We start from the raw sequence: 21,821 nt of genomic DNA, 5'->3' as shown, positions 1-21,821 counted from the left end.
TCAGGCAATCATATTTATAAGGCTTTCCTGTTTCATCTTCCCCAACAAATGGGGAACGAGGCTGACCAGGGGCAGGGAAACCCCGTGTCTCGCCCCCAGGGCCCCTCTCCCAGGGCTCCATGGCAGGGGGGAGGGACCCCAACACTAACATATTCTGGATTTTGCTCCTCAGAGCAACCAATCCATTTGGTTTGGTACAGTTTAAACACTCTGCCTAGACATTATGGCCCATACCTTGAATTTTTTCCCAGAATCAAAAAGGAGTGGGTATGCAGTCTTTCCCTAACTGTTTTATTCCTACAGTCTTTGTTCATTCTTTTTCCGTATCAAAACATTACGGATACTTAACTAAAACCATGATTATTTTACCATTGTCTTAATTTGAAATAATTTTAATCTTCTTGAAGTACTTATTTTCTCTTGAATTACTTACATACTAAAGATCTCATAAAATTTTTATTTCCAAGTTCGCATGAGATGAATAAGGCAGATGTATTGCTTCTTAAAAACAAATGGAAAATATTGGAATGGTGGCTATCTTACAGACCAGCATTCTTTGTCTTTATAACTTCTCTCAGAGTAAGATGCCATGTATTGGGAGAGTAGCAAATATGTTTAATGGAATAGTTCTGAAGAGGCTGGAAAGTGAACAAGGTTAATATAAAATATGCTCATGAACTTAAAATTATCAGTGCTAGAAAACTGTATGATTGTTTTCATTTAATTTAAACAGGGAAATAAGGCAATGTAAAAAATAGTGGTCTTACTTTGCAGTCACTGTTGGATGAGATGTTTATAATCAGCAATAATTCTGGAGGTTTCCTGCTGGCTTGGGGTATAGTGTTTCCAGAGTGAGTTTAATTAACTCACGTTGCTTTCATCTTTGATTACTGGTTGTGCTGATAAACATCTCCATAAGGCAGGGGTCGGAAAATAATATGTAAGATTTCCTTGTGAAACTTTCTGAAATGTATCTATTACGACAGTTTATGTTCTGTGTCTAAAAATATTAACTGATTTGGTGTAATTTTCTTGTTACAGATTCAGAATATGAATAACATAATCACTTTTCCATTGGACAGTTTGCTGAAGGGAGATCTGAAAGGAGTAAAAGGGGTATGTTTTTCTTCCTATTTATATATAGGATTATTCTTGGTACAATAGATACATTTAGCGAGTGTATTAATATTACGTGTTGGAAGGCATAGGATACTCAAAAAACATGTTAGCTCAATAAACAAGACTTTGGGGTTTTTGTTTGTTTGTTGGGTTTTTTTGTGAATTGAGTCATCCCTTCTGTGTGGTTTCACATACCACGTGTTCTTGACTCCATATACAAAACAACATTTGAGAAGCTTTAAAAGCAGGGCTGAAATATAGAAGGTAAGCAGAGAAAGAGATGTAAGATTTAGATATTTACTTAGTTGAGCAAAGGGTAGCACTATATTTTAAAGGATTATTACTAGTATATTTATTTAGCATTCTAAACTTACCTGGAACTATTAAGAAACACACATTAGACTGTATGAGCATAGGAGTTTTCTTGAAGAAGCTGAAATCTATTTGTTTATGCCCCAAGGACATTTTCTATTTGAAATAACAGCAACTTAGGACTCAAATGATGATATGTTTTTAAAAAATTTCAGAGCCTATGGCGAGCAAACTTACTGAGCTTATGCTTTGTTTACTAGTGAGCAAACAGGAAGTGACTGGCAGCTATTGTTCTAGGACATTGAAGGAAGGAGAAAAATATGTATGTAGACTAAAAATGGTTTCTGTAAATTACTGGAGGATAAATAGATTATTTGGTAAGACAGGCTTATTATCTTTGTATTGTTTGCTTACCACATTTCACTGTTGTTCTTCTCTATGTCAGAATAAATACATTTATTACAATAGAGTGTTGCACCACTGGCTAGAAAATATAATCAAATGCTGCTTTAGTTAATTTAATAATTATCTCAATAATTAACTAACATGTAAGAATTAGTTCCTAATCTGTAATTGCAAAGTTTTTCCAGTGTCTGACAGTTGACATTTTTTTGTAGTTGTCTGTTCTCTTGAACTTCATCAGAATTTCAGCTCTTGCATTTTCAGACATAAGTGAAATAACTTTACAACTTGTTAAGATAATTTCATTCAAATTACCTTATTCAGAGGAAAGAAGATAAAGGAATTTGGAATATAAGTAATTCAGAATTCTCACAGAATTAGTTATGCTGAGCCATAAGGCCTATACTGTTCCCATTAAGTCAGTGGAAAATTGATTTTTTAAACTCTAGTGTGATGCATCAAGTTCTTAGCCAAGGCTATACTGCAGCCTCAGGATAGGGACATTTTTCCAGTAGAGCTGGAGATAGAATGATGAGAAAGTAGTTACTTTGATTAATAGCAGAGTATGGTCTTGGGATAACATGTAGTTATACCTTTTAAAGAGTAAAATGGAGCTGTAAAAATCATAGCAAAAAGCATCCTAGACACACTTTTAAAAACGTGAGTGTATTAATTCTCTTCACAAGATTGTTTTTCCTATGTGCAAGATTGCTTTTGCACAGCCCTTAGGTGAGCTGTTAAGAAAGAGTGAAGTCCCTTATTGTTGCAGGCACTGCAAGTGGCCAAGGTGTGTCTTCATTGTTAGAGCCACAGTATTTTTCATGTAAATATCTGGCTGTAATTTTTTCTCTTTTCTTGACAGGACCTGAAAAAACCCTTTGATAAAGCTTGGAAGGACTATGAAACAAAAGTGTATGTATCTTTTAAACTTTTATTTAAGAGAAAAATGGAATTGAAATCTGTAGAGGTTATTATTTTATGCCAAGATTGGATGCTCTCAGCAGGTGCATGTACTAGAAGTGGATGTACACCTATCTGAGGCTTGTAAATTGTGTCTTATCTTGTGGATCTAACCCAGCTTAGCAAATGCCACTTGTTTGAAGTTACCAGATACACTATATAAGCAGCTGTAAAATAAGTTTATAAAAATCGGAGTTTTATATCCAGCTAAATAAATTGCATGAGTCAACAAAGCTCAACACCTAATATCAAACACAATTGATTCCGGTTCCTTGCAAATCTTAAATGGTTCAGTGCCCTACATCTGGGACAGTTGTTTCCAGGGTTGGCCTGGTCAGCTATATCAGCACAGCTGACGGTCTCTGAAGTAGAATGTTGTAGTGAGTTTTATTTCACATTACAGTATTATCTGGATTATGACTGTCAGCTTTGTGTCACGTGTATCTTTGTTCCTCTGAAATAAAGCTGCCTTGTATCAGACCATTTCTGATGATACAGGTCCAGAAGAATCACGTATGATGACACTATTTAACATAAATAACTTGCAGATCCACAGCCAACTAGACTGGCTGAAAATCTAGCACCATTTGTATATTTTTTTCAACTGCACAAAATTATAATGATTCTCTGGTGCCTACTGAGTTAGTCTGTCTGAAGTCTTCAGAAATTATTCCTGTAGCTGGTTTACTCGCAAAAGCAACAAGTTAGCTAAATTTTATTATTCTTTTTGGGAGTAATAATGAGGAATACTGCTTTCCAGCATCAAATTTTGAGGAGGATCTGTGTCGCTTTTGGTTTTTGAAACTGCCTAGCTATAGCTGGATTTTCATAAAAAGACATTCTGAATTACCGAGGTAAACCTCTGGTCTGACACTCTAAATCCATGGGATATTGTGATGGTTCCAGTGTTTATGTTCCTGACACCAGTGAGCAGTCTCATTTGGTGCCATATCAGTTATTGACTGTTGAAGTAATTAAGATTTCTAATCATTGCCTATGGCAGCAGTTGATCTCTGAGGACAGACCTTAAAGAGTAGTCCTATAATTTAGTCTGCTGTTGTCTACCAGTGCTTGATTGCTGGATCTGAAAGCTTGTTTACCTGTGTGTGACTATTCATACTGACATCCCACGAAGTTTATGTGCAGAATTTAAAATAAATTTGTGCACTGCTGGGACATCCACCAAGAGCATTTGTATGTTACTACTGAACTAAGATCTGGAGTGCTTTTAGGATTTCTGATCTAATGTTCACTAGGATGAGTGTGTTGAAGTGATGTAAAGATTTGTACTTGATCATTGGTTTGCTCAGAGCTGATGTTTCAGAGTCAGATATTTCAGAAACATTTTCAGTTGTTATTTAATTTAATTAAGTACTTGAGAAGTAAAAAATCTCCTTAGAAAATGTATCTCTATATCTGGGGATTTTTATTTGAGGTTATGGACATATTGGAACTGTTGCTCTGTGTGCTGGATCATTCAGGACCTGAAGATGTGATGCTGACGATGTGTTTTCTGTCTCTGGGATGGAATTCATTGCTGCTTGTACTATATAATGAGATTTTTTTCTTTTAACCGGCAATCCTTTTGAAAGCCTGTTTTATGACTTTGCTTTCAAGTAAGACATTTGAGTTTTGATCTGAAATGGGTTTCTTTTTCCACACTTTCTGCAAGATTTTTTAACAAATGAAGCAGACCTCCTTGACAATGCTCATTCTAAGCCACTTATGTGTCAGGTTATTCAACATGCCATAGTCACAGGTAGCACATACTCATCAGGAAATTCTTTCAGATCCATGAACCATTTTTTTTGGTATTTCTATGTGGTGGGCTGGTACAATTACTGAGCGCTCTATTTTTATAAGTGGTTAGATGAAATCTCCACATCTGTATTTCGGAGTTTTAAGCTCTTAGTCCAGCCTGTTGGACTCTTTGACTTTGATCAAGACAAAAGGATCATCTGATTGAGGCTCAGGATAAGGAGTCTGGGAATTCTGTGTACAAGAAAATTCTTTAAAACAGTGGGCTGGTCTTTTCTGCCTTTTTTGTAGGCTGTTCTACAACAGCAGAAATTACTTTTCATGGCATAAGGTTGGCAGTCAGGGAATATTGTTTTTCAGTGCAAACTGTGTTCCTTATACCAAGGAGCAGACCAGTTTTCCATGGTTAAGTTAAATTCAGTCTTGGAACTTCCCTGAGACCTCTGCCCCTGGAGTAGGATGGTCGGATTTGTCAGACCTCTTGTGCATAAGATCAGTTCCCACAAAAATTGAGATGTTATGAGCTGTCGTTATGGAGCATTTGTCTTTAAAAACCAGAGATGGGAAGTTTAATGATGTGATTTTCAGTTTAGGATGAGAATATTAATTTGAGCCTGAATCTGTTCAGGCCAGCTTTTTTTCTCATACTAATTTTTGAATATAAGAAAACAGTTTAGTTTCTCTGAAAAAGAGGTTTCTCTGGGTTGCTATTATACATGCTGCTGAGGTTTCTTAAGAAAATGACTCTTTCATTCTGTGGCTGTCCCAAATGGATCTAAACTTCCTTACAGCTGTGTGTTTTGGTCATCTGTTGCAGTGGGTGGATGCAGACTCACCTCAAGAACTCTTAATTGCAAATTTTGGGGGTTTTGTTGTGGTATCTTCATGCTCTCTGCTTTAATAAAAAGGACAAAGGAACCAGTACAGGTAACACCAGTCTCCCCTACAGCTTGTATTGCCAGAGTAGAATGGTGGATGTAGGTGCTGATAGCCAGAGGTTTGCTCAGCCTTCTTCAATCTGTTACTTTAGATAACCACTTGTTTGGATTGTACCCCAAACCAATTTTAGGTGTGTGCTTAGTGAGCTGTCTTTTCCATGACATTTCTTCAAATAGGTGAATAACTGTTTTTAAAATTCTTCCTGGTTTGATTATTTTTTTTTTCTTTCTTTCTTTTACTTTTCCCTTTGGATTAACAAACTATTCAAGGCTGCTAGGCTGCCCTTTTTCTGCACATGCCTCTGTATCATATGCTTAACATCATATAGTTCATATGCGTTTCCTAGTCACAAGTACACACGTGTGAAGCTACCTGCCAGATAATGAAGTGGTATTTTTGTAGTCTGTGGGGAATTGACAGTTTTCATATTGATTGCTGTCTTTATAAGGGAAAATTTAAGCTTATTTGTCACCTGTCTCATCTCTCTTACTTTCACCTTTGTGATGACCTCTTGGGTGCAAATAGACCCACGTGCGACCTATATGAAAAGAAATAAAGTTAATTTTAAAATGGCATTTGTTTTGCTTTATTTGCATAACAATTTTTGAGCTGCTGCTTCAACCTCTGTATGTAATTGTGTTTAAAAATTACTACATCTCTAGTTCTTGTTTGGGAGAGAGATGTTAAGATCCATTCTGATGCTCATGGATCACCTTCCATCATTGTTGATTACTATGCAGGTTCTTTGCCCCATAGCTATTGCTAACCGGGGCTCCGCGGCTTCTGTGCCGGAGCGCCAGGTGCTGCGCTCTTCCAAGAGTGTCTCGTTAGCACAGCCGCTCGGCAGGATCAGCCACACACTCAAACACACGTGCATGCACAAATGCAGGGATAGCTTCAGTAATATGGGTCGATAGCAAAGAGGCAGGAAGGATCTCCGCATAGAGTTCCGCATCCGCACCACGAAGGAGTCAACACGCGAAGACGAGACAGTGGAGGGTTCAGGTTTAAGTATGGGAGCAGGGTGAGCATCAGGGACCAATGATCTGACGGCACGGGGGCGGTACACAGGCAGGACTAGAGAATGGGAGCCAATGGAGAGGCTCTGGGGGAGTGGCGAGGGGCAAAGGCCAATGGGGGGAACCTGGAGAGGAGAACTCTCTAAGACACGGAACATGCAAGGCAGCAAGGGGGCAGGGCAAACAGCAACCAACCAGGAATGCAGAACTGGGGTAGATTACCATAACAGGGCAAAGCGTGCTGGGGGAGGCTTCTCTTCTCGCCCTAACCTGACAGAAGTCTCTGGTGCTAGGGACTGTCTTTCCCGAGGGTTCTCTTTGTTTTTTGTACCGCAGGCTAGCTAACCGCCAGACATAGCCACCTAAATTGTCAGAGTGTTTTTTTCAGACTCACCTTCATTGAAATAACTGTGGGAAGCTGCATAGCTGTTTATTTTTACTCTGGGGCTGCTCTTGAATAAGGTAGTATGAGGAACAAGTAACCAATAGTTTCTTGCAAACCTGTCTCAGTCAAAAATTGGGACTATCCTGAGGTGCCATTCATGAATAATTTATCTTTTCTCACCATCAATCGTTGACTCAGTTGGAGCCGTAAAGATTTTTAAATGTTTTTAAAGCTGTAAAGCAGCGCACTTCTTTTGGGACCTCAGTTACAGTTGGAGTTTCCTACATAAGAGCTGGGAGATGCTGCCGGCCACTCCAGCAGCACAGCGGGACTGGTCTGTGTCCTTTGGGAGAGCTGTTTCAGAATGGGCTCGTTTTGTTACAGGGCAGTTGCTTTCCCCCGTGTACTTAAACACTAATGGCTGGCGTGCCGGGGGACCATATGGGGAAGGAGTACGCATCATAAAGACTGCTCATTCTCCCAGCAGACAGATCGGATTCAGCAAGGCACTGAGCCAGATTTCACCCACATGCCTCAGTTTAATCAGTCCTGTTGTGGTAGATTCTGAGGTAAAGACTTTGTATTAATTTTGCATAGGAAATAGAAGCATAAACCTACTGAAGAGTATTATTTACACTCTTTTTGTAGCTGAATATGTCTGTATTCCAGACATAAACCTGATTTTCCTGAAAATAAAGAAATGTTAGTTTTAGAAAATAGAGTTGTCTTTATTTTGGGCCCTGTAAATGCCTATTATCTTCAGAAGTTGTCTTTAATAAGTGTTATGCTAATGCTACGAAACATAAAGGTTAAATGAAAACTAATGAGCTATTCCTGGGAAGGCTGGCTGCGTCTCCTCCTTTGCCATTCTCCTTTTAAAAACTGGGCATGAGGTCTCTTGTGAACAACTGAGTGAAGAGAACAAGTTGTTTGAATGTCCTTATGGCAATTTAAGGTCCAGGCATTAGCAATACATTTCTTCTGTGAAGAAACGCAAGTGCTCATATCTAGAAATAACTACTGTTGATTTGTTTCTGAACCATTTGAAGTCAATGGAAAAATGAACAAAGTCAAATACAGTCATCTGTTAAGATACCTGCTGTCATCTGTTCAGCTATTTGTTTAAGTGATCATATTTCTAGTTTGGTAAACTCATGTTTTAAACAATATGAAAAAATTTTATCTGAAAATTCTGTAAGCTTTTCTCAATTTATTTCTTCAGAGCTCTAACTTGACTCAGTAGATCATTGATATTCATAGCTCTTAGATATTTCTGCTGTGTTTCCTTTTAAAGCAAGTACATAAAACAAAGTGAAGGTCACAGCTTGAAAATAGTGACATAGAATGGAAGTGCTAAACAAGGTAGCTTAAATATAGAGTCACAGAATAGAATAATACAATCATTTAAGTTTGAAAATACCTTTATGGTCAAGTTCAACCATGAGTCTAGTGCTGCCAAGTCCACATCTACAGCATGTTCGTAAGTGTTACATCTACACATCTAAATACATGCATATATGGTGACTCAAGCACTCCCCTGGGCAGCCTGTTCCAATGCTTTACAACCCTTTCCAGAAGAAATTTTTTTCTAATATCCAATCTAAACTTCCCCTGGTACAACTTGAGGCAGTTTCTTTTTGTCCTATTGCTTGTTACCTGGGAGAGGAAACTGAAATTCCACTGCTAAAACCTCCTTTCGGGTAGTTGTAGGGAGTGATAAGGTCCCCCTGAGCTTCCTTTTGAACAACCTAAAGAATCCCAACTCCCTCAGCCACTTCCCATCAGACTTGTGCTCCAGACCCTTCACCAGCTCTGCTGCTCTTCTCTGGACTTGATCCAGCACCTCAATGTCTTTGAGGGGCCCAGAACTGGACACAGCACTTGAGGTGCAGCCTCACCGGTGGCGAGTACAGGGGAACAATCACTGCCTTGGTCCTGTTAACCACACTGTTGCTGATACAGGCCAGGATGCCCTTGGTCATCTTGGCCACCTGGGCACATGCTGGCTTGTGTTCAGCTGGCTCCTGACCAGGACCTCCAGGCTGTGATGGGCAGTTTTCCAGCCACTCTGGGCTCAGCCTGTAGCGTTACCTGGGGTTGTTGTGATCCACGTGTAGGACGTGGCACTTGGCTTTATTGAACTTCATAGCATTGGCCTTTGCCCATTGATCCAGCCTGTCCAGATCCCTCAGCAGAGCCTTCCTACCCTCCAGCAGATCCACATTCCCCCCCAGTTTAGTGTCATTTGAAGATTTACTAAGGGTGCACTTGATCCCGTTTTCCAGGTGATTCATAGAGATATTAATCAGGACTGGCCCCAACACCGACCCTGGGGAATAACACTAGTGACCAGCCACCAACTGGAGTAACTCCGTTCACCACTGTCCTCTGGGCCTGGCTCTCCAGACAGTTTTTTTGCCCAGTGAACAGTGTACCTGTTCAAGCCATGCGAAGCCAGTTTGTCCAGGAGAATCCTGTGGGAAACAGTGGCGAAGGCTTTACTGAAGTCCATGTAACCACATCCACAATATACTGGTTCAAGTCTAAGATTTCATATTAAGTATTTTTATTTTGAAAGAGATTACCTACAAATTAAGTGGAAAAATCTTTGAATGAATCTGCAGCTGTTATGGATGAAATGATGAAAATACTTGAGCACATTTTGCTCCTTCTGCCCTCTTCCCCTTTATCATTCAGAGCAGGATGTATGAAAGGGAAAATCTTTCCAGCATTTCCAAAGGGAAAGTATGACTTCTGCTTTGAGGACTTGAGTGATAGGAGAGACATGCTTTACTGTCAGCATTGACAGGCAGTAGGGTGAAATAAAATGGAGAGTCTTTCACCAAAGAGCTGGAGGGCCAGAGCCTAGAGAGTCACACTGAAAAGGAGGACTAGACAAAGAGAGGATATGTGAAATGAAAACGTCTAGTATTATTTTGTCAAACAAAATAGCTTTCAGAAGCACTCCTTTTCCCAGAGTGCTATCATTCAGGTGTGTTCCTTCCAGGTGCTATTCTTGGTCTCTCCACCTTCTCATGTACGTACCCAGACTCAGCCTGGCTTCCTGCTCTATGGAGAAGAAGAGGAAGAATGACAAGAATTGCTTCCCAGCCAGCCAGTTCACTACTGTTGCATGTACACAGGGTGCTCTGATTGTTTACCCTTATTGACTGGCAGAATATAAATACAAGTCTTTGGTGTTTATTTATACCATGATCTGTATGACAAAATTGATTTATTTGAAATGCAAATTATAATTTATATTGAAAGATGGTTGCTTTTCAAATTGAAGCTGTAAAAATAGTCTTATATTGGAAACTGAATGGGTTCACTTTGTATCTCTCTGACTTTACTGTTGTAATTCTTCATCCTGTATTTCAGCTTTGCTTGTCTGTTACACACATCTGAGCTCACTGTATATTAGTTATGTGCAGCTGTGTTGTAAATGGACTGACGTGTGCTCACATTTTAATCTTAGTCAGCAAAGTCTGTATATGTGATATGTGCATTACAAAACATTTGCTGCTTTCTTATGGCTTCTAGGGTATTTTTTAGAGTTTTCACAGTTTTCTTATTAATTTGGGTTAATTGATCTGCCTGGAAAACCTGAATACCCTGCAACACTTGGAAATCCCAGTGTTACATTACAGGACTGTCTTTGCCAAAAGGATTTGGTTAATGTCACAATAGACTGACACTTGAAGCTGAGTTGATCCTTGTGTTTGGATAGGACACTCAGCCAGCCTTTAGCACTAGAAAGATTTGTGCGCACCACGGCTATGAGGGGTTTCTTTGTTTCCCTGAAAACTAAGTGTCCTGTAGTATCAGTCAGGTAGAAGGTAGCAAATTATTGTAGCAAAACAACAGGATAAATTCTGAATTACAAAGGTGAAGATGTAATTAGATATTAAAAACATAAATAATGAGGAAATGCAAATGTGAAATGCACCATCATGTATCTCTGATACTTGTCACTGAGACATGATTTGGGTTTTTTGGTAAAGTACCTTTTTGAGTTTTTGAAGACAGGTAGCCTGAAACTCCACCAAATGGCTTCAAGGATATCTTTCTCTGAATTGCTTGATAGAGGTCAGTATACTTTCATCATGGTTTAACTGGTTTTTTTTTGCCTGTGGAGTATGTTTATCCTTAAAAGAGCAGGAAGGATTCTTTCACCAAAATCTAGCTTCCTTTAGGAGGAATACAATGTATGCTGTGATATTGTGCATAGTGTTTGACTCTTTGGCAGTGTTAGCTGTTTTTTTGGTTTAACTAGCATTTAGAGATACCGTATGATATGCTAATAAACTCCTGAGATTTTGGAGGTGGTTTCGTTATCTTATGCTTGAGTATTGTTCTCTGTAAACAATGAAAATAATATACAGTAGTAATTGGTAGTTACTAGCCTTCACACACCTGGTCACATGTCAGTGAGTTCTCTGGCCTCAGGAACTGTTAGGTTAATTTGGAAATTGAGAGAACTGAGACATCCTGGATCTTTCCTCTGAGGTCTGGCTGTTTTAGAACTATCATGTATGATATAATTTAAACTCTTCTAGAGTGTGTGCTAGAAAGGAGCTGCATATTTATAATTTTCTGTTAATCTTTTTTGTAATGCTTTTTCTTTCTTGTTCAGGATTGTCTGGTTCTTGTGTTTGGACTCTCATTTTCTGTGCCTACAATATAGTGTAATTGGGAGTAATTGAGTAAGAGTACAGACTTATTTTTCATGAAAATAGAACATTCTGGAATTGAGTTTAATTCAGGCAACTGGAGGTTGGCAGAATATTTATTTCAAAGGAGAGGAGCTTCCTTCCAAACGTCTGCCTCTGGCAGGATGTGATGGGCTGAGGAGGAGCACAGTGCTGGCTGGATGTGCTGGCTGCTGGAATACTGCACGGGGCTGGCTCTGCTGTGCCTGCCTGTGCTGAGAACACAGTGGGGCTTTTTGAATTGCTGCTCAAAATGATTCCCAGTGGGCATGTTGAGGGGTAGGATTAATGGAATTAATTCTTGTTTTCCCTTGCTGCTTGAGATGTAATAGGAGGCAGTTCCAGTTCCTCATTCTTGAGAAGTTTAAGTACAGAATATTTTGTTGACTGGAAGTCCTTAGACCTTCTAGACATTTTCCCATAAGCTGTTAGGGTAATGTTAACATCAGGTTAAGAGAGTACTTGAGACATGTCATCTTTTCAGAGAGAGAACTGAGAGACACTTGACTGCCCAAGAAGAGGTAGGACAGTTGTGCGTGTTACTTTTTCCTCTGATCTTCTTCCTGTATTCCTGTGTAATGCTTCCTCTTGTTCAAAAGCAGTATAGCATTTCCTCAGGAAGCTCTTTTCAGAATTTTGAGGTTCTAAACAGTATGAGTGGCAAACTAAAAGTCTTCAAAAAGTAAACACCCTCGTGTATTTTCTTTCCTTAATATCTTTTTTTTTCTATATTAGACTTGTCTAACTGTGTTGTCAAATTATGCTACTGCATTTAGAAATAATATGGAGAATAGCTTTAACAAATGCAGAAGTGAGTTTATGGGAATATGCCAGGCATTGGTTATTCATTTATATTCTGCAGGAGAACCTGTTTTATTCAGAGCTCTTGGAAAATGTTCATGGAAACTTTTAGGGAATTAGGACAGCTGGTCTAACAGACTTTGAAGTCTGCAACACAGCCAGCTGGCCGGCATTCCCAGTGCCAACTGGCTCAGCAGCAAGTAGAGAGAGCAACTGTGATTTTGGCTTAGGAAGCCCTGTATATATAGAAGATGACTTGATGACAGGCAAGACTCAATAAATCTGGTGATATAATTGAACTTTGTTAACCAGTGTTTGCTCTGTTGGGATTAAACATCCCCCTATGTTTTCAATTAAAACTCATCATTTTTTCCTGTATTTTCTTTCTTTGGAGCAAGAACTTAGTATGTTCTTCTCATTTATTGTCTTCTTTTGGAATATCTGTCCGAACATTACTTAGATGATTAATTAGATTTCAGCTACTGTATGTCATTGCTGATCTTTAGTCATTGTCAAATTTCAAATGAAATGTCATCTGGAAGTAAGTCATATGCAAAGCTACAGGAGTTTGACTCCACATCTGTCAGTAGACTTTGTGAATAATCTGATTTCCTGAGAGGCTGTGGATTTCTCGCTTCATTGACTGATTTTTTTTTTTTTTTTTTTTTTGCCTTATAGTACAAAAATAGAGAAGGAGAAAAAAGAGCATGCTAAGCTGCATGGGATGATTCGTACAGAAATAAGTGGAGCTGAAATTGCAGAAGAGATGGAGAAAGAAAGAAGGTTCTTCCAGTTACAGATGTGTGAGGTAAGATTCAGTGTGAAATTATTATTGTTTTGCTGCTGGTTTTAGGAAAACTTTGAAAAATGTAGTTGTTTTAACAGCAGCTGTGATATTAAAGGGAAATGGCAAGTTATTTGTTGACTCCATTTGTGAAAATATGTTTTTTTATTATCCTGATAGGCAAACTTTGCCAGGAATTTAGATATTTGCTAATTTCACTTAACAGGTAAATTAATGCAAAGCTCCATAAAACACGAAGAGATTATAATAAATAAGTCTTTACACTACTATTTCACTGTAAGTTATTTTAATCCCTTGATCATTCTCTAAATTGTTCCCTGTGCTGACAGCTGTTGCATTATTATGACGAGAGGTTCTAGCCTAGCACACTGCTGGGTTGGCGCAGAAAAAAAGTGCTAAGGATGGGATCCAGTTGTCTTTCAAGTTGTTTCTTGAAATTCTTGTTTCAAGAATGTTTCTACTTCAAAATCGCTGTGATTTTGCAGTATGTTAAATCTGATGGGAATATTTTTGGTTTAAGGATGTGTCTGGCTCTGTGGTTGGGAACTCAAGTTGCTGTGTTCTTTTTTAGTATGCATTAGCCCAGGAATACACCATGGGTGTTTCTACTGACTTTCCTGTGATCGTGATAGCTAATTTGACTCATACGCCAGCATAGCATAACCGCAGTTGTCCTGAATATCACTTTTAGTAACTACATGCACTCATACTAAAGATAAAAGCTTCACATTCTGAAAATGTTTGAAACTGATAAGGGGATTTGAGTAACAAATAAACATATGGATGTTGTCAGTGAGTTGCCCATCTATATCCTTCCTAAGAAACAACTAGGAACAAGTGCTTCTCTCTTGCTGTGTCACAGTAAAGGAAGAGTTCACTTTAGTCAGTTGTAGTGATAATGCAGGGTGAAGTCTCTGAAATTGGATCAAATTACCTTAAATGTGGAATAGCTCAAGTTTATCCTGTATTTCTTCTGATTTTGAGGAAAAGAAGTTTAAAGTCAGTTACCTCTGAATAGTCATAAAAGAGGACTTTGGTTTTGTTTTGATAGTAAGTCAGAAGGGTGACATATTGAAGTTTTATCATAAGGACAGACTAGTTCTCTATAAATTATGAGAGTGAACTGAATACCAGATGCCTAGAGGTCCATTTTAAATTACCAGGAGCTGGAGAGGTGATTGTTGTAACTTAATACTATCCAGTGCGCATGTCTGCATTCAGGCTCATCGTTTGTTCACCTGAACCAGCATAAGAAGCTGTAACAATGAAAGGTGGCACCTGGATACTGCTTTAGTTGGTTTAAAACATTTAGGGTGTACTGTGAGAAGGGGTAAACCAGATGGATTAGAGGATTATTAAGAAGAGATTCACTTCTTTGAGTGGAGGTCTAAGTTGGGGTTAAAATTTGTTGTCATTTAATGGACAGTTAAGGACTTTGATCAATCATACTTCTGCTTGCATGGCTGACCTATCTATGCTATGGTATTGAGGGGAGAAGCTACCACTTAATATGGACTTTGATTGTGCCTTATGCAAAAGGACAGTAATTACAGTTCTTTTGCACTTGACAGTAGATTTTTTGAAAAATCTCTTGCTAAACTGTAATTTGTTGTAATTACCATGTATAAGGATTTGATAAAGAAAAGTATAAAATCAACAGGCAGATTTTTTTTAGTGAACTGCTTTCCTCTTTAATGACATCTGTTTAGCAATGAATTTAACAACCAGTGAGATACAGTTTTAGATGCGCTGCTAGGTGTAAGAATGGGTTCCTAAACGTACTACACAAACCCTTCCATGCTTTCTTTAGCAGAGGCTTTTTTTAGAAGCCACAAAGGATATTCTAACAACTTGAACAAATCATAGTGAAACATCCTCACAGGATATCAACAATCAGCAGTGACAAGAATCCCTTTCGTGTGATTGAACTCTTAAAGCCACTTTTTGCTGCATTTTCTTTTAGGTTTTGTAAATCTTTGACTGTTAAAACTTGTTGAAATATGACTGAAAACAAAGTGTTAAAAAAAACCCCTGTAGCAGGAATAAGTAATTTCTTTTGTGAATTACTGTTTTAACAGTACCTGCTGAAAGTCAATGAAATCAAGATTAAAAAAGGAGTGGACTTGCTTCAGAACTTGATCAAGTATTTTCATGCTCAGTGCAAGTATGTTTTACTTTTCTTTATATCTACATAACTGGAACAATGTTTTGTTTTCAACTTTTGACATCATCATAACACTTTCCTGGAATTTTCAAAATAAATCTAAAGATTCAGCTGTACTTGCTGATGTCTTTTGACAGATTCCTTTTGTCATATTAGTCATTACTTTTGTTACTATATTCTGAAACATGTAATCAGGTTGAGCTTGTCACATTGAATATAGGTGTATGTTCCAAAGGAATGCCAAACAATAATTTGCCATGTTTATAAACTACTCTTGAAACAGAGCTTTTAGTTTGATCTATTACTTAGTGGTCCTTTAGTTTTGATGGACTTCTTTGAGTGTATCTAACAATGATCTAAATTAATTCTGTGCTCAAGAAAAGTAAGTTGCGTAAGTAGTGGAATACTGAAAAAGTCACTCTTTTTCTAGTTTATTAGAGGAGGACCCAGTAATAAAACACGTAGTTCTCATTAGAATTATGTGCTTTTGTTGTGGTAGTCTTACAAATCTGTCATGTAGCAATGAAGTCACAGCTATAAACTTGAAAGAGCCACTGCTAACCTGTTGAAATCAGTAAGTTTTCATCTTAAAACAGCAGTCTGCATCTATGTATTTCTTCCCTAAATAGCTGTGTTGCTTTTAAAATCAGTTCCACTTGCAGTATGTCATTAATGTGCTCTGTCCATTTAATAAAATTTCAGCAACATAAATGCTGTGTTGTGTTGTCGCTTTCGTGACTGCTTCCCAGAGTGAAAATATTTTATGTTGCAAACAGTGCAGCAATATTTAATCAAATATGCATGTAATTGTGATTACTTAAAATTTAATTTTTAAATCTCTTTTTTTTTTTTTTTAAGAACTGGAATATTTGGCATAGATAGCATTATTCTGCCAATACAAAATACATGTACTACAGAAAGATGTAGCATATTCAGTTTGCATATAGACCATAATTAATGCTTGGGAAACAAAGGGGTTTTCCTTTAGTAAAAAGATTGAATCAGACATGAAATTATGTGGCTTCAAGAAGTCACAATTATTTTGTATCTACTAGAACTTTTGCTGTTCTGCAAATGAATCTTGCATGTTCTGCAAGATTTCTTCAGAAAATGGGATGAGAACTTGTATTTGAGGTGAGAATGAGGAAAATTTATGTGGCAGTGGATTGTGGCAGTTCTGAGTCTCATTGGGGATTTTGTGTGTTAGAATAAGCTATGATGGAAATAAAGAGGTGGATCAGTCAAAGATGGATTAAAAAAGTTTGCTGTTTTGAAGTTTATGGCATGGCATAATAATATGTATATCTTCCTTTGGCAACTTTCTAAGCAGAAAATACAAAGTAAAGTTTCATAACAGGTTGCTTTTTGCTTTTCTTTATAAGTTTCTTTCAGGATGGGTTAAAAGCAGTTGAAAGTCTCAAGCCTTCAATTGAGATGCTCTCGACAGATCTTTATACAGTGAGTAGCAACCTTTCATATTTGTGTGGTAAATTTAGTTTTTTACAGTAGAAGCATGATCATTTTGGTTCAACTTGCCTCCCTGCTTTAATAGTCAGCCTTTAAGGTTTGGAGTAGATTGTTGAGTAAAATCTTGTTTTAATATAGCATTCAGAAGCCTTAGTTTCAGTTCAGGACCCCACTGTGTAAAATGTTATTGAAAACAGCCTTTGCTCTAAAGTGTTTATTAAGTGGAAAATAACATGTGGTTTCAAATGGAACACAAGGAAGCAAGAGCATTGTGAGGCAATATCAATGTCTTAACCCAGCAATATCCTAATCATTATCAAGTTTTCTGAAGATACAAAGGAAAAGAAACTGATCACATTATCTTGTCTCTTTGCTTTCATTCGCACTGAACATTTCTCAAAAAATGACTCAATTAGACAGCAAATTTGAAAGACCTGCATTGAAAATTTTAAAAATGTTATTTTTAACCTGTGTTTTTCTTCATTTGAGATTAAACAAGCACAAGATGAAGAACGAAGACAATTAACACAGCTCAGAGATATTTTAAAATCAGCGCTCCAAGTTGATCAGAAAGAGGTGAGCATAGAAGGTGGTTTAACTTTTTGAAACACCTATTTTAATTACTTGTAATGTTAATATTCAAAATAGAGTTATTTTAACTTTTATCAGACATCTAATTCCTTTTGTTCATTCATCTTTGTTTTGATGCTGATATTGAATATTTCTGACAAAGGCATTTTTTTAAAAAAATGAATTCCCACTAAAAATATGAGGCTTACTGAAAAGTAATTTATTTTTGTTACCAGTATTGTCGAATACTTCAGGTAGTGCACTGTTGCTGAAACTGAGAATGAAAGAACTTGGGCAGTATCAAGAAGACCCTATTCATAGAACCTTATCTCACAATATTATTCCAAACTGTATAAAGATTATGTAAAACTGAACTTCAAATCCCAAAACACTTCTGTCATCATCTTCAAAAATGACAATCAAGTTTGCTACTCCTTACACACTTGAAATGCCAGTGTTCAAGTGTGCAAGACCTGGGTCAGTTTGGCAAGCCAATAAGTATTTTTTGAGTTCTAATTACGATTGCCATTAGATTTAATGAATTATAGAGTCGTTTCATTGGGCAAACCCTGATCTGGAAGTAAGCATCTTTTGTATAATGTAATCCTAAATGTTAGGTCTACTTTTGTTTCAGATTGCTAGTGCCTCCTCTTGATATAAATAAATGCCAGCCAGCTTCCTTTGTGTGGCTGCTGGGCCATGAGTAAGTGATGAATGAACCCCCTCCCCCTTTTCAGATTCTCTTTCTCAGAGGGATCAAAATGAAACAGTTTAGTCTATGGGGCTCAGACTTCCTTGATCTTTTCCGGTCTTGCTTTGATCTTCCCATGATGACTTCTAGCTTTTACTGGTGACAGACGATAGTTGTTGAGCAATGTAATCTAGTGGAAGATGTCCTTACCTGCAGCTGGGGGTTGGACTTGATGATCTTCAAAGGCCCCTCCCAACCCAAACCTGTGTGATTCTGTGACTTGCTGACAGGCATTTGGAACAGTCTTGAACACTCTTCACTCTGTTACCTCGGAAGTTTGTGATAATGACCAGTGTGTACAAAGTCCCATAAGATCAGCAGGCACTTACTTAAAGTCTGCCTGACATTCAGGACTTATACTGATTTGCCAAAAACTTCCAAATTTGAGCTTGGTAGAATGAGAGACTAGGGATCCTTGTGGAAATGGCGACTGCTTTGGGTTAGCCATTGATTGCCCACTTTGAAGAAGGAATCTTTGCTGTTTAGGGTGTGTTATCAGGTGTCCTCTTTTAATTGGGTCTGTGCTCAAGAGAGATACCAGAAGTAGTTGGCTTTCGTGGTTGCTGGGAACGTTTGTCAGTGATACTGATATTAAATGTATATGGAAGATGTGACAAGTAAACATCTTTTCACAGACTCAAAAATTAATAACACACAAAAATTTATTATTTCTACTGGATTTGTGACATTTAAAATACAAGTATAAAAAGTGCCTTATGCTATAGTCATTGTTTATTAATTCTGCAGATTTAGATATAGATGCTTACCCGCAGAGCATGAGAAGTACTATAATTATTTTTAAAGGTTTTGAAAATATCAATTAATCAGTGGGATGCCAAAGAGTTCTTGTATAATTTACTGTACAATCCACTAATATTATTCATGTTGCACTGTAATTTTCTTTACTATAACTGATTTCTTTTTCCTTCCTGAAATGCATTTACATTTTGTGACCGAAGTCTAGGAGAGTAAGTGTTACTATGTTTTAATGAAAATAGTGGCATGATTTCCATTCAGATTTCAAGAAACTGGATTTTTCCTCTGAGTTGTTGTCTATTGGCATGAAAAGACTGGTTCTTTCTTTCTCCTCTTTGGAGGAGAAAAAGGTTACCAAAAAATTTATCAGATTTTTCTTTGGAAAGAAAACTGTTTTAAGACAAATTGGTGATTTCCTTTGTACTTTCTTTTGGAAATTAAATCCAGTTGCTTGATTTGATGTTCTTGCAAGATTTTGAAGATATATGTGTTTTTAATTAAAATGGACTTCATGTATGAAATGACAGAACGTTGACAAATATTGTTCCTGTTGTGTTTAAAAAACTGAACACACAAGCACTCTTAGTGAACCTTTCTTCATTGTGCCTGTATGCATAGTTTCTTCCTGCACACAGCTTCCTCAAACCTGGTTTGTATTGAAGCTTCTTTTTGAAATGTAATTTTGTGTACACCTTCGTAATTTTTAATTTTTAAGCTTTTATTTTTCAAATGTAGAAGTTCTGCAAGTTTCAGAGTTAACCTTAGAGTTGTATTGCCTTGACTGTTCTTGTTCCCATGACCTTGGGTGAGGTCACTTCCTGTGACTGTAGTGTTTAGATTTGTTTCTGCTTCTTTGGTAGAACCTATAATCTGTTTAGGCCACTGCAAAATAGGATAAATTTTATGTTTCTTGACAAAAATTATGGTAATTGTGCTATAGGAAAGGCTGCCTGCAGGGCGTTCTGATAGATACATCTTTTGGAGACTTTGTGGGGCTATAATAGATAAGGGATGTATCTCTGAAACATGCTCTTGGCAATGACCCTGCAAATGTCGGAGACGTTCAGGCTCTGGGAGAGCTATGAGAGCTTTTTTTGGCAGCTTTACACACAGGAGTGATCCAAACAGTCTAAAAATCCTGCTTCATGGGAGCTGTGGAATGGCTGGCCAAAATTTGTTGTGTATAGGTTAAAGCACATTGTATGAAAAGTTCTGTTGTGTTCACATAGTGGGGCTGATAAACAGGATTTTAGAATATCTCTTACCAGTAGTCACAGACCATCTTTAGAGAATACTGTTTTCACATTTCTTTCGTTTTTAGCTCTGCTGTTCAGCTTGACGTAGAAGTCAGTATGTCTTTATAGACTTTGGAAGAAAGAATTTCAAACCTTTCTATGGTCAGTGAAGTGATTCACTAAAAACATGCGGCAAATTTTAAATTACTCACCTCTTTTTATATGCCTATCTGCATTTCAAATTTGATAAGGTGGTCAAAGTTCAGTTGCTTCGGTTTGTGTACTTCAGCCTGTTCTGATCTTGTTACGTTCAATATATACTTAAAATGACAATACTCTGCACTAGGTGTGTGTCCTCTATCCTGCAGAGATCCATTTCCTCCCATATGTAATGTACATTGTTTCTGCTCCTCCAATGAGGCCATTGGGTCTGACCCTGTTATATGTGATTTTTATCTCTGTTTTGTGCAGTATGCAAACCAGAAATAAGGGAAGATCCTTTGGAGAGCCTGCATATGGAAAAGGCATGCTGAACTTGACCAGAAGGATGTTAATTGTAGTGGTGATTTGTGGGGTGGTATCCCGTCTCTTAGGAGCTAGATCAAAATCATGAACTTCTTGTCAGACAGCTGTGGAAAACCATCATTTGGCAATCAGGTTGGACAATATTGGTCTGGACATGACCTGAGCTGAGAATTTAAAATGGACGATATGTTTGTCTTTAAGTTCTTCTCATGAAATAGTATTAAATTTTTTTAGATACTGTTCAGTCATGAATGTGTGGAAATACACATCAGCTGCTGCAGCTTCCTCTCCTGCTGAAATAAGGCAGGAAGCTTGTGTTATTGGTTTGCCAGTTGGGCCAAACACAGCAGCTGAGCCTAAACAGATGAAGGGAGGTAGCTGAAATGAGGCAGAAAATAATGCACAAAAAGTAGCAGCACAGACTAAAGTAATGGGAATGGTGCTATGAGCAGGTGTTGGAGGTCATCCGTAATCTTTACATAATTGAGGATGGGGAGAACTGAAATTAATTTCCTGTAAGACCTCTAATCTTGGAAATGGAGTTCCTTTACTGACTAGTGGGAGGCAGAGATCAAGGCATTGGTAGGGCACAATAGCTGGTGTCAGATCAGATTTTCTTCAGAAGTCAGTAAATGTATGCGTGCAATGGTTTTTAATGAGTGACAGGAATATTTTAAAAATGTTGTTCTGGCTTTATGTTGTGCAGCCAGAGTGCAAAACCAAATAATTCTATTTAAACAAAGTGGAAAGGAATGATAAGCAGACTGGTTTAAATCTGAAGGGATGCTTTGTCAGGCACAGACAGCTAAGTGGTAGTTCTGTAGTGCCTTTAAAAGGCTCAGATGATGTTGTAGCTACCTGCTATGGCTTTCTGGATCACTTGCTGAGAGGCAGGGAGCAGGCACAGGTTGCTTGTATTGAAAAGGAGCACCAAGGAGTGCTGCAGCCTGTGTGGAGCTCAGCTCATGGTTCTCAGGACCACTGAGCTCCAGCAGTGTATTCAGGATGAGTCTGAAATCCTGCAGCTTGGAGGTGTGGAGTCCTAAGTGCTCTGAACAGGGGTGTAGGTGGGAGCTCTGTCCCTACCATCATGTGTAGAATAGTTCGTAGTCATATTGGTGATCTGCTTTGTGGCTTTTTT

At 37.9% G+C, this 21,821-nt stretch overlaps 1 protein-coding gene across 5 annotated transcripts in view; it reads left to right on the top strand.

Moving 5' to 3' along the window:
- The window catches only part of ASAP2 (ArfGAP with SH3 domain, ankyrin repeat and PH domain 2), a 90,574-nt gene that overhangs the window by 33,629 nt on the left and 35,124 nt on the right, over positions 1-21,821 (top strand). For 3 of the 5 annotated variants that reach the window (XM_042033042.1, XM_042033039.1, XM_042033038.1), the window contains exons 4-10: positions 1,042-1,116; positions 2,696-2,745; positions 13,086-13,215; positions 15,291-15,376; positions 16,759-16,834; positions 17,333-17,419; positions 19,124-19,132. In XM_042033042.1, the coding sequence (XP_041888976.1) occupies positions 1,042-1,116; positions 2,696-2,745; positions 13,086-13,215; positions 15,291-15,376; positions 16,759-16,834; positions 17,333-17,419; positions 19,124-19,132 (513 nt within the window). The remainder of the gene's footprint in view (positions 1-1,041; positions 1,117-2,695; positions 2,746-13,085; positions 13,216-15,290; positions 15,377-16,758; positions 16,835-17,332; positions 17,420-19,123; positions 19,133-21,821) is intronic. The other 2 variants (XM_042033043.1, XM_042033041.1) reach the window with 1 other exon arrangement.

The sequence above is a fragment of the Corvus kubaryi genome, unplaced genomic scaffold (genome assembly GCF_017639235.1).
Source record: "Corvus kubaryi isolate FWS band 111438036 unplaced genomic scaffold, C.kubaryi_AGA036_p1.0 37354, whole genome shotgun sequence".
Lineage (NCBI taxonomy): Eukaryota > Metazoa > Chordata > Aves > Passeriformes > Corvidae > Corvus > Corvus kubaryi.
This window is presented reverse-complemented; position numbering and strand designations above follow the sequence as displayed.